Raw genomic sequence first — 12458 nt, 5'->3', positions numbered from 1 at the left:
TGCGCCTTCGAAACTTGGCGCTATGCGCCTTCGAATTTTGTTTTCAGTATTTTTTTTTTTTTCAGTTTTCATGCCTGAATGTAGAAAAAACAGCTGAGTTAAACAGCAGTGGTGTGTGTTGACAGGTGCGCAACCTGCGGTGGCTGGGGTTCCGAGTACCACTGGCCAACGTGAACAAGGCCCACCAGGCCAACCAGCTCTACCCCTTCGCCATCTCCCTCTCCGAGAGTGTGCGCACCTACGACCAGACGCTCAAAAAGGTTTGTCCACTTGTTTTTCATGTCCTTCCAAGGCCTTGCTACGGCTTACAGTGTCAGGACAATATGTCTCACAGTGTCAGAACAATATGTCTCACAGTGTCAGGACAATATGTCTTACAGTGTGAGGACAATGTCTTACAGTGTGAGGAGAACTCTTCAGCTCTGATGAAACAAATCTGTCAGGAAGATAGGTTGTTCATATTTTTTTTGCATTGTTAGTTGTTGTTTTCTTCTGTATTTCAATAAGTAAATTGTGACATTCAGAGCCATAGATTGTGTTAGTTTACTTTCATTCAGTGCCCTTCATATCAAGCTACAGTTGATGTTATATTGTGTGTGTGTGTGTGTTTGTGTTACCCAGATTGAGGGCATCGACTCCATCAAGCTACAGTTGATGTTATATTGTGTGTGTGTGTGTGTGTGTTACCCAGATTGAGGGCAACTCCATCAAGCTGCAGTTGATGTTATATTGTGTGTGTGTGTGTGTGTGTGTGTGTGTGTGTGTGTGTTACCCAGATTGAGGGCAAAGACTCCATCAAGCTACGGTTGATGTTATATTGTGTGTGTGTGTTTGTGTTACCCAGATTGAGGGCAAAGACTCCATCAAGCTACAGTTGATATTATATTGTGTGTGTGTGTGTTACCCAGATTGAGGGCAAAGACTCCATCAAGCTACAGTTGATATTATATTGTGTGTGTGTTTGTGTTACCCAGATTGAGGGCAAAGACTCCATCAAGCTACAGTTGATATTATATTGTGTGTGTGTTTGTGTTACCCAGATTGAGGGCATCGACTCCATCAAGCTACAGTTGATTTTATATTGTGTGTGTGTTTGTGTTACCCAGATTGAGGGCATCGACTCCTTCAAGCTACAGTTGATGTTATATTGTGTGTGTATGTTACCCAGATTGAGGGCAAAGACTCCATCAAGCTACAGTTGATGTTATATTGTGTGTGTGTGTGTGTGTGTTACCCAGATTGAGGGCAAAGACTCCATCAAGCTACAGTTGATGTTATATTGTGTGTGTGTGTTTGTGTTACCCAGATTGAGGGCATCGACTCCATCAAGCTACAGTTGATGTTATATTGTGTGTGTGTGTGTTACCCAGATTGAGGGCAAAGACTCCATCAAGCTACAGTTGATGTTATATTGTGTGTGTGTGTGTGTGTTACCCAGATTGAGGGCAAAGACTCCATCAAGCTACAGTTGATGTTATATTGTGTGTGTGTGTTACCCAGATTGAGGGCAAAGACTCCATCAAGCTACAGTTGATGTTATATTGTGTGTGTGTGTTACCCAGATTGAGGGCAAAGACTCCATCAAGCTACAGTTGATGTTATATTGTGTGTGTGTGTGTTACCCAGATTGAGGGCATCGACTCCCTCAAGCTACAGTTGATGTTATATTGTGTGTGTGTTACCCAGATTGAGGGCAAAGACTCCATCAAGCTACAGTTGATGTTATATTGTGTGTGTGTGTTACCCAGATTGAGGGCAAAGACTCCATCAAGCTACAGTTGATGTTATATTGTGTGTGTGTGTGTTACCCAGATTGAGGGCAAAGACTCCATCAAGCTACAGTTGATGTTATATTGTGTGTGTGTGTTACCCAGATTGAGGGCAAAGACTCCATCAAGCTGCTGATTGCTGGGATGCGCAAAGACGTGCAGAACCTGGTCGCTGAGGTAAGAACTCTCCTGTGTCTGGTTGACTTTCACTCAGTGGCGTTGTGAAAGTTTTATATGTGTGAATCAGTGTTTTGTTTTAGTCCAGGTATGTAACACAGATATGGAGTGTGGTGTGTGAAAGTTTTAGATGTGTGAATCAGTGTTTTGTTTTAGTCCAGGTATGTAACACAGATATGGAGTGTGGTGTGTGAAAGTTTTAGATGTGTGAATCAGTGTTTTGTTTTAGTCCAGGTATGTAACACAGATATGGAGTGTGGTGTGTGAAAGTTTTAGATGTGTGAATCAGTGTTTTGTTTTAGTCCAGGTATGTAACACAGATATGGAGTGTGGTGTGTGAAAGTTTTAGATGTGTGAATCAGTGTTTTGTTTTAGTCCAGGTATGTAACACAGATATGGAGTGTGGTGTGTGAAAGTTTTATATGTGTGAATCAGTGTTTTGTTTTAGTCCAGGTATGTAACACAGATATGGAGTGTGGTGTGTGAAAGTTTTAGATGTGTGAATCAGTGTTTTGTTTTAGTCCAGGTATGTAACACAGATATGGAGTGTGGTGTGTGAAAGTTTTATATGTGTGAATCAGTGTTTTGTTTTAGTCCAGGTATGTAACACAGATATGGAGTGTGGTGTGTGAAAGTTTTATATGTGTGAATCAGTGTTTTGTTTTAGTCCAGGTATGTAACACAGATATGGAGTGTGGTGTGTGAAAGTTTTATATGTGTGAATCAGTGTTTTGTTTTAGTCCAGGTATGTAACACAGATATGGAGTGTGGTGTGTGAAAGTTTTATATGTGTGAATCAGTGTTTTGTTTTAGTCCAGGTATGTAACACAGATATGGAGTGTGGTGTGTGTATGAAAAAGCCACCAGTCACTGGTCATAGTTAAAAGGCGTTGCCTTGACTGTGGTTTCAATGTGGAAAATATTCAAGCTTTTTGACTCACCCGAGTAATGGGTGAGTCTTAGTATTCACATGTGTCCGTCTGTATGGCCGGCCGGCCGTGGATAAAAAAGTAAACGTTGAAAGGTCATGTTTGATTCATAATAACTTAACATTGACGATATTTTAGGTACTTTTGAAGCTAGAGCTTTGAAACTTTGAACATTTCAAGGGTGTGATAGTCTGTCAACATGACCCCAGTTTGGTTTACCCCCATCACATTTTGGGGTCACAGCGGGGTCATGTTCGTAAAAACTTTGCGTTGTTTTGGGAGCAAAAGCCTCCAGATTTAACACAATTATAGGTGTTCATGATTAGCAGACATGACTTTTTTTCATCAAAGTTCAGAGTCACGGCATGAACATTTTTGGTGGATTAGGTTTTCACCCCTGAAATATTCACTGAGCTATCAAGAAGTCTTGAGGTCATCAAGCTATGATGTCATTGTTTGATTTTGTCATAGCTTAGTGTCTGCTTTTTGTTATGTCTTGGCTAGACTATTGGTGATGACATCATGTTATGATGTCTTAGTGTCAGAAATGAGGTCACGCAAGTGTCTGAGTACACATATTTTGTCTGGGCTATCCAAAATTCAAATTGGTCAAGAAAATAAGTAATGATTATGATTCTTGTTAAAGGCATATGTACGCGCTCCCGTGTTTACAAAGTGTAGTTTGCCCATAATCGATGTCAAACGCACCATAAGACCATATAATGACGATATGTCACCATGCGCGGACCATGATACATGCATTACAGCTTGTTCTAGCCTCTGAAAAAGTGAGGATGTCAACAAAGCCGCGGTGTTAGCTCCCTTGCATCAACGTTACATGTGTTGCCAAATCTATAAATAGGACGATCCAGATCAAAATGAAAATTAACATATCTCAACATTGAAGGGGTCCTAGACCACAATATTTTGCAGGGAACTTAATTTAGCATGTCTCCAGCTGTTGGTAAAGCAATTAGCGTGTATAGTCATCGAGTACATATGCCTTTAAAAAAAAAAAATCTTTTTTCAAAATGTGTGGGATGTTGAGTATTTGTGATGGTGGTGGGAAGGAGTTTGGGGGATTACACAAGTCTGTAAATATATTTGAAATATTCTTAGGGTTGAATAACTAAATCGATTGAAACAGATCACATTAGGTTCAAGTTTGTGTCAACCAGTCAGACGTGAACATTCTCTTGAGCATTATTTTTTTAATCTGGAACAGTTTTGTGTGTTTTGTGTGTTTTTTTTGGTTTTTTTTTTTTGGGGGGGGGGGGGGGGTGTTATATGTAGTGAAATCCTTTTAAGACCTACAAAACCCTGCGAAAATCAGGTCTTAAAATGTTGGTAAACTTACAGAGGTTGTGAACAGAATATTATTATTATTATTGTGATCATTTTTATGCGCCTAATCTAGATATAGCCCTAGGCGCTTACATATTAATTTCTGCCGTTTGAAATATCTGAAAAAACACTGTCTTAAAGTTAGAAATGCCTTGTTTGGGGTTTTAAAAGGTCTTGTATGGGGTAAGGTGGTTGAGGAAGGGGGCGGGTGTAACGAGGAAGGGGGCGGGTGTAACGAGGAAGGGGGCGGGTGTAACGAGGAAGGGGGCGGGTGTAACGAGGAAGGGGGCGGTGTAACGAGGAAGGGGGCGGGTGTAACGAGGAAGGGGGCGGTGTAACGAGGAAGGGGGCGGGTGTAACGAGGAAGGGGGCGGGTGTAACGAGGAAGGGGGCGGGTGTAACGAGGAAGGGGGCGGTGTAACGAGGAAGGGGGCGGTGTAACGAGGAAGGGGGCGGTGTAACGAGGAAGGGGGCGGGTGTAACGAGGAAGGGGGCGGTGTAACGAGGAAGGGGGCAGGTGTAACGAGGAAGGGGGCGGTGTAATGAGGAAGGGGGCGGTGTAACGAGGAAGGGGGCGGGTGTAACGAGGAAGGGGGCGGTGTAACGAGGAAGGGGGCAGTGTAACGAGGAAGGGGGCGGGTGTAACGAGGAAGGTGGCGGTGTAACGAAGGGGGCGGGTGTAACGAGGAAGGGGGCGGGTGTAACGAGGAAGGGGGCGGGTGTAACGAGGAAGGGGGCGGTGTAACGAGGAAGGGGGCGGTGTAACGAGGAAGGGGGCGGGTGTAACGAGGAAGGGGGCGGGGTAACGAGGAAGGGGGCGGTGTAACGAGGAAGGGGGCGGGTGTAACGAGGAAGGTGGCGGTGTAACGAGGAAGGGGGCGGGTGTAACGAGGAAGGGGGCGGGTGTAACGAGGAAGGGGGCGGTGTAACGAGGAAGGGGGCGGGTGTAACGAGGAAGGGGGCGGGTGTAACGAGGAAGGGGGCGGGTGTAACGAGGAAGGGGGCGGTGTAACAAGGAAGGGGGCGGGTGTAACGAGGAAGGGGGAAGTGTAACGAGGAAGGGGGCGGGTGTAACGAGGAAGGGGGCGGTGTAACGAGGAAGGGGGCGGTGTAACGAGGAAGGGGGCGGTGTAACGAAGGCCAGTCATGTAAGCATTTGCTTTTCTTGTTACTTTTGTTTGACTTCTTACCAGAAGTACTTTAGTGTTGCAAGTGAAACAGCAAACTTTGCTGCTACATACACACACGTTTAAAAAAACAAAACATTTAGGAAGGTAGGTGATGATGTGGTGGAATGAACGTAGCGTGTTGTGTGTGTTTAACAGGGTGGGGCGCTGACATGGGAATCCTACATAGCGTGTTGTGTGTGTTTGACAGGGTGGGGCACTGACATGGGAATCCTACATAGCGTGTTGTGTGTGTTTAACAGGGTGGGGCACTGACATGGGAATCCTACATAGCGTGTTGTGTGTGTTTAACAGGGTGGGGCACTGACATGGGAATCCTACATAGCGTGTTGTGTGTGTTTAACAGGGTGGGGCACTGACATGGGAATCCTACATAGCGTGTTGTGTGTGTTTAACAGGGTGGGGCACTGACATGGGAATCCTACATAGCGTGTTGTGTGTGTTTGACAGGGTGGGGCACTGACATGGGAATCCTACAAGCTGGACCCCTACGTGCAGCGTCTGGCAGACACTGTCTTCGCCTTCCAGGAAAAGGTGAGCATTGTATTGGTTGTTTTGCATTGTATTGATAGTTTAGCATTGTGTTGATTGTTTAGCATTGTGTTGATTGTTTAGCATTGTATTGATTGTTTTGCATTGTATTGATAGTTTAGCATTGTATTGATTGTTTAGCATTGTATTGATAGTTTAGCATTGTGTTGATTGTTTAGCATTGTATTGATTGTTTTGCATTGTATTGATAGTTTAGCATTGTGTTGATAGTTTAGCATTGTGTTGATAGTTTAGCATTGTATTGATAGTTTAGCATTGTGTTGATTGTTTAGCATTGTGTTGATTGTTTAGCATTGTATTGATTGTTTAGCATTGTATTGATTGTTTAGCATTGTGTTGATTGTTTAGCATTGTATTGATTGTTTAGCATTGTATTGATTGTTTAGCATTGTATTGATAGTTTAGCATTGTGTTGATTGTTTAGCATTGTATTGATTGTTTAGCATTGTATTGATTGTTTAGCATTGTGTTGATAGTTTAGCATTGTATTGATTGTTTAGCATTGTGTTGATTGTTTAGCATTGTGTTGATTGTTTAGCATTGTGTTGATTGTTTAGCATTGTGTTGATTGTTTAGCATTGTATTGATTGTTTAGCATTGTATTGATTGTTTAGCATTGTGTTGATAGTTTAGCATTGTGTTGATTGTTTAGCATTGTGTTGATAGTTTAGCATTGTGTTGATTGTTTAGCATTGTGTTGATAGTTTAGCATTGTGTTGATAGTTTAGCATTGTGTTGATAGTTTAGCATTGTATTGATAGTTTAGCATTGTGTTGATTGTTTAGCATTGTGTTGATTGTTTAGCATTGTATTGATTGTTTAGCATTGTATTGATTGTTTAGCATTGTATTGATTGTTTAGCATTGTATTGATTGTTTAGCATTGTGTTGATTGTTTAGCATTGTGTTGATTGTTTAGCATTGTGTTGATTGTTTAGCATTGTGTTGATTGTTTAGCATTGTGTTGATTGTTTAGCATTGTGTTGATAGTTTAGCATTGTGTTGATAGTTTAGCATTGTGTTGATAGTTTAGCATTGTGTTGATTGTCCTTTTGCCCACGTCACATAGACCTTACAGTAGATGTACCTCTTGCTGGCTTACACAAGTCATTGTCAACACAAAGCAATCAGCTGGATCTATAAGTCAAAAGGAAAGTAACAGATAATGTGTGGTTTTGATGACAGTTTCATTGTGAGGGAAAACGTGACATAGTTAATATAAAGAAAGAGGGAAAGTGAGAGACGTTGGAAGAAGCTGGAAAGGCTGACAGTGAATGAAGGAAAGTAACAGGTGAATTCTAACAAAATCCAAAACATGGGTTCACAATAATTGTATTTTCACTCAACATTTTGGCAAGAAGTGTGCATTTGTGGGTTTGAGGTCGCATTTAAAACGGTAAATATGAAGGTGAATAAGTTACTGTCAATAAGGGAAAGCCATCAGATAAATAGTGAATTCGTTCTAATTACGATTTGCTGTGTATAAGGGAAAGCGATTCAGTGGATGGGGATTTTATTGTGGAATCCAACCTTTCAGGTGGATGACCTGATGTCGATGGAGGAAGAAATTGACCTTGAGATCCGAGCGCTCGAGACTTGTGGGTACAACGCCACCACCTTCCGCGAGATCCTGACCAAGATCCAGAAAGCCATTGACAACCTGTCGCTCCACTCCTTCTCCAACCTGCCCCAGTGGGTGGCCCGCATCGACCAGGAGGTGAGTGACACTGTGTGTGTGTTGATACAACCTGCCCCAGTGGGTGGCCCGCATCGACCAGGAGGTGAGTGACACTGTGTGTGTGTTGATACAACCTGCCCCAGTGGGTGGCCCGCATCGACCAGGAGGTGAGTTTGGTCTTAGAGTGTCGCTCTCCTCTCCTCACCCCTAGCCTTATTTACATAATACACATAGCGTGAAGAATACAGACAAGCTATGACATGATTGGTTACCCTCGTGTATGTAGCATCAATTAAGAAAGCTACTTGGGTCTGGAGTTGGATAGCAAAGCTACTGGGGTCTGGAGTTGGATAGCAAAGCTACTGGGGTCTGGAGTTGGATAGCAAAGCTACTGGAGTTGGATAGCAAAGCTACTGGGGTCTGGAGTAAGATAGCAAAGCTACTGGGGTCTGGAGTAAGATAGCAAAGCTACTGGGGTCTGGAGTAAGATAGCAAAGCTACTGGGGTCTGGAGTTGGATAGCAAAGCTACTGGGGTCTGGAGTTGGATAGCAAAGCTACTGGGGTCTGGAGTAAGATAGCAAAGCTACTGGGGTCTGGAGTAAGATAGCAAAGCTACTGGGGTCTGGAGTAAGATAGCAAAGCTACTGGGGTCTGGAGTTGGATAGCAAAGCTACTGGGGTCTGGAGTAAGATAGCAAAGCTACTGGGGTCTGGAGTAAGATAGCAAAGCTACTGGGGTCTGGAGTAAGATAGCAAAGCTACTTGGGTCTGGAGTAAGATAGCAAAGCTACTTGGGTCTGGAGTAAGATAGCAAAGCTACTGGGGTCTGGAGTAAGATAGCAAAGCTACTGGGGTCTGGAGTAAGATAGCAAAGCTACTTGGGTCTGGAGTAAGATAGCAAAGCTACTGGGGTCTGGAGTTGGATAGCAAAGCTACTGGGGTCTGGAGTTGGATAGCAAAGCTACTGGAGTTGGATATCAAAGCTACTGGGGTCTGGAGTAAGATAGCAAAGCTACTTGGGTCTGGAGTAAGATAGCAAAGCTACTGGGGTCTGGAGTAAGATAGCAAAGCTACTTGGGTCGGGAGTAAGATAGCAAAGCTACTTGGGTCTGGAGTAAGATAGCAAAGCTACTGGGGTCTGGAGTAAGATAGCAAAGCTACTTGGGTCTGGAGTAAGATAGCAAAGCTACTGGGGTCTGGAGTAAGATAGCAAAGCTACTGGGGTCTGGAGTAGGATAGCAAAGCTACTGGGGTCTGGAGTAAGATAGCAAAGCCACTGGGGTCTGGAGTAAGATAGCAAAGCTACTGGGGTCTGGAGTAAGATAGCAAAGCTACTGGGGTCTGGAGTAAGATAGCAAAGCTACTGGGGTCTGGAGCAAAGCGCTGTGTGAGAGCAGGGCGCTCTCGGGACATGTGGAGACAGGGTTCCACACAACCCCAAAAGTCAAGGGTATTCATACCCTTTCAGTTAAAAAGTAAAGGGTTTTTATAACCCTTCCAGATTTTTCACAGGGTATGAGTGACAATCGGTGTATCCATGAAATGTCATTTTTTTCCCCATATGATTGCCAGTCTGGTAGTTATCACCTTTGCCATTTTGACGTTGTGACAATATAAGATGTTTGATGGGTTGTTGACAGACCAGCTTTTTTGTCGGTCCGAGGGGGAGCATATAGTCTTTTGTTTCATATTTATTGACCAAGGCCGAAGGCCGCGGCCAATAAATATGAAACAAAAGTCGATATGCCCCCCGAGGACAGACAAAAAAGCTGGTCTGTCAACAAACCACCAAACATCGTTTTTGTCATCATTTTGGTTGTGAGAAAATAACTGCTCAATCAACCCAGGGAGCCATGCTTTGAAACACGGGTTCCGTGCTGATAACCACACGAGTCCCGGTTTGATAACCACTGGTATTCAAAGCTGGCGTGTGAAAGCAACTTTCTGTGTTTTTGAGTTCATTAAATGTTGGGATGAATATGTTGAGGATGCACAGTTCTGAAGGTTCATTTCGGTATTCCACCCCCTCGGCTTTCTGTTGTAAATATTAAGCTGAGTGATCGAATGTGGAAGCTACGTTTGGTCAAAGGTCACAGAAGATTTGCGTCGTGCAGCGAAGGAAAGAATCGCGATCTTGTTTCCGACTCGGTACCTCTTTGTTTTTCATTAGACCTGTCATCCTGCTTGCTCGGCTTTGTTAGATGTTTACATATCTTGTTGCTATTTTCTTTGCTTTTATTATTGTTTCTTATTATTTTGTGCTTCGTTTATCGATACAACGTCTTGTGCACGGGTCAAAATTTGTGTGTCAGGGGTCGTTTTACTTGAACTTGACGTTCGTGTTTCTCCGAACGTCTGTGTATCGAAACACAAATACACGCACTCCATGACTCTGTAAGAAGACAAAACATATCGCTAGGTTTCATTTGTTTTTGATGAATGTATGACCTTTCATGAAGTAGTTTTGTTTTTTGTTTACTTTTGCCAGTTTGCCAGTTCGCTTTTGGAACTTTGCAAAGCAGTGTCGAGTCGTCTGTTTAGGTTTGGGGAAACACCAATGAAAAGAGCCGAAGAATCCCCGAGCGTTTCTATTGGGTTTGCTTTTGATTATCCATGTATAACCTGCTTCCTGCAACTATGGTAACCGGGGATTTATTGCCTGGGGAACATGAGATTTATTTCCCAGGTGCTTGTGAATGAAAACTCGTGAAAATGATGACAATACATGTATATCATAGTGTATCAATGCATTCAAGTCTTTTTACATTTAGTCAAGTTTTGACTATATGTTTTAACGTAGAGGGGGGAATCGAGACGAGGGTCGTGGTGTATGTGTGTGTGTGTGTGTCTGTCTGTGTGTGTGTAGAGCGATTCAGACTAAACTACTGGACTGATCTTTATGAAATTTGACATGAGAGTTCCTGGGTATAAAATCCCCGAACGTTTTTTTCATTTTTTTGATAAATGTCTTTGATGACGTCATATCCGGCTTTTCGTGAAAGTTGTGGCGGCACTGTCACGCCCTCATTTTTCAACCAAATTGGTTGAAATTTTGGTCAAGTAATGTTTGACGAAGCCCGGACTTCGGTATTGGATTTCAGCTTTGTGGCTTAAAAATTAATTAATGACTTTGGTCATTAAAAATCTGAAAATTGTAAAAAAAAATAAAAATTCATAAAACGATCCAAATTTACGTTCATCTTATTCTCCATCATTTTCTGATTCCAAAAACATATAAATATGTTATATTTGGATTAAAAACAAGCTCTGAAAATTAAATATATAAAAATTATTATCAAAATTAAATTGTCGAAATCAATTTAAAAACACTTTCATCTTATTCCTTGTCGGTTCCTGATTCCAAAAACATATAGATATGATATGTTTGGATTAAAAACACGCTCAGAAAGTTAAAACAAAGAGAGGTACAGAAAAGCGTGCTATCCTTCTTAGCGCAACTACTACCCCGCTCTTCTTGTCAATTTCACTGCCTTTGCCATGAGCGGTGGACTGACGATGCTACGAGTATACAGTCTTGCTGAAAAATAGCATTGCGTTCAGTTTCATTCTGTGAGTTCGACAGCTACTTGACTAAATGTTGTATTTTCGCCTTACGCGACTTGTTTCTTTCTTTTTTACTTTAATGGATACTTCTTTTTACATTTAGTCAAGTTTTGACTAAATGTTTTAACGTAGAGGGGGGAATCGAGACGAGGGTCGTGGTGTATGTGCGTGCGTGCGTGCGTGTGTGTGTGTGTGTGTCTGTGTGTGTGTGTAGAGCGATTCAGACTAAACTACTGGACCGATCTTTATGAAATTTGACATGAGAGTTCCTGGGTATGAAATCCCCATACGTTTTTTTTATTTTTTTGATAAATGTCTTTGATGACGTCATATCCGGCTTTTCGTGAAAGTTGAGACGGCACTGTCACGCTCTCATTTTTCAACCAAATTTGTTGAAATTTTGGTCAAGTAATCTTCGACGAAGCCCGGACTTCGGTATTGCATTTCAGCTTGGTGGCTTAAAAATTAATTAATGACTTTGGTCATTAAAAATCGGAAAATTGTAAAAAAAAAAAAATTTTTATAAAACGATCCAAATTTACGTTTATCTTATTCTCCATCATTTTCTGATTCCAAAAAAATATACATATGTTATATTTGGATTAAAAACAAGCTCTGAAAATTAAAAATATAAAAATTATTATCAAAATTAAATTTTCCAAATCAATTTAAAAACACTTTCATCTTATTCCTTGTCGGTTCCTGATTCCAAAAACATATAGATATGATATGTTTGGATTAAAAACACGCTCAGAACGTTAAAACGAAGAGAGGTACAGAAAAGCGTGCTATCCTTCTCAGCGCAAGTACTACCCCGCTCTTCTTGTCAATTTCACTGCCTTTGCCGTGAGCGGTGGACTGACGATGTTACGAGTATACGGTCTTGCTGCGTTGCATTGCGTTTAGTTTCATTCTGTGAGTTCGACAGCTACTTGACTAAATGTTGTATTTTCGCCTTACGCGACTTGTTTACCTTTTTGGAAGAAAACAGTTACGTATTTATACCTCTTCAGAGAGCATTTCGTGCGTGATTTGGAAGGTCAAAGGGTATTATACCCTTAACCTCTTCACTGCCACAGTATAACAGCATTTTGGTATTGCTGTGTGCCAGGGCAAAATTTTGCTTTCTTCGGTAGGTTCACTAATCTGTTCACTGCTCGATCATTTATTGAGATATCTCTTAGATCTTTGGCATGTGTTTTACTTATACCCTTGGCTATTATAGGATGACATGATCATTGGACTTTGTTTGTGATTGT

The 12458-nt window shown here is 42.0% G+C and overlaps 1 protein-coding gene across 8 annotated transcripts in view; it reads left to right on the top strand.

The window, feature by feature from the left end:
• Positions 1-12458, top strand: part of LOC138953643 (cytoplasmic dynein 1 heavy chain 1-like) — a 213050-nt gene that overhangs the window by 31581 nt on the left and 169011 nt on the right. For 7 of the 8 annotated variants that reach the window (XR_011451579.1, XM_070325522.1, XM_070325520.1 and 4 more), the window contains exons 14-17: positions 126-260; positions 1875-1946; positions 5857-5940; positions 7495-7674. Coding sequence is in view for 6 of the 8 variants with exons in the window: in XM_070325522.1 (XP_070181623.1) it covers positions 126-260; positions 1875-1946; positions 5857-5940; positions 7495-7674 (471 nt within the window). In the remaining 2 variants the exon portion in view is untranslated. Of the gene's footprint in view, positions 1-125; positions 261-1874; positions 1947-5856; positions 5941-7494; positions 7675-7752; positions 7803-12458 lie in introns of those variants that run through there. The other variant, XM_070325525.1, reaches the window with a different exon arrangement.

The sequence above is a fragment of the Littorina saxatilis genome, linkage group LG17 (genome assembly GCF_037325665.1).
Source record: "Littorina saxatilis isolate snail1 linkage group LG17, US_GU_Lsax_2.0, whole genome shotgun sequence".
Lineage (NCBI taxonomy): Eukaryota > Metazoa > Mollusca > Gastropoda > Littorinimorpha > Littorinidae > Littorina > Littorina saxatilis.
This window is presented reverse-complemented; position numbering and strand designations above follow the sequence as displayed.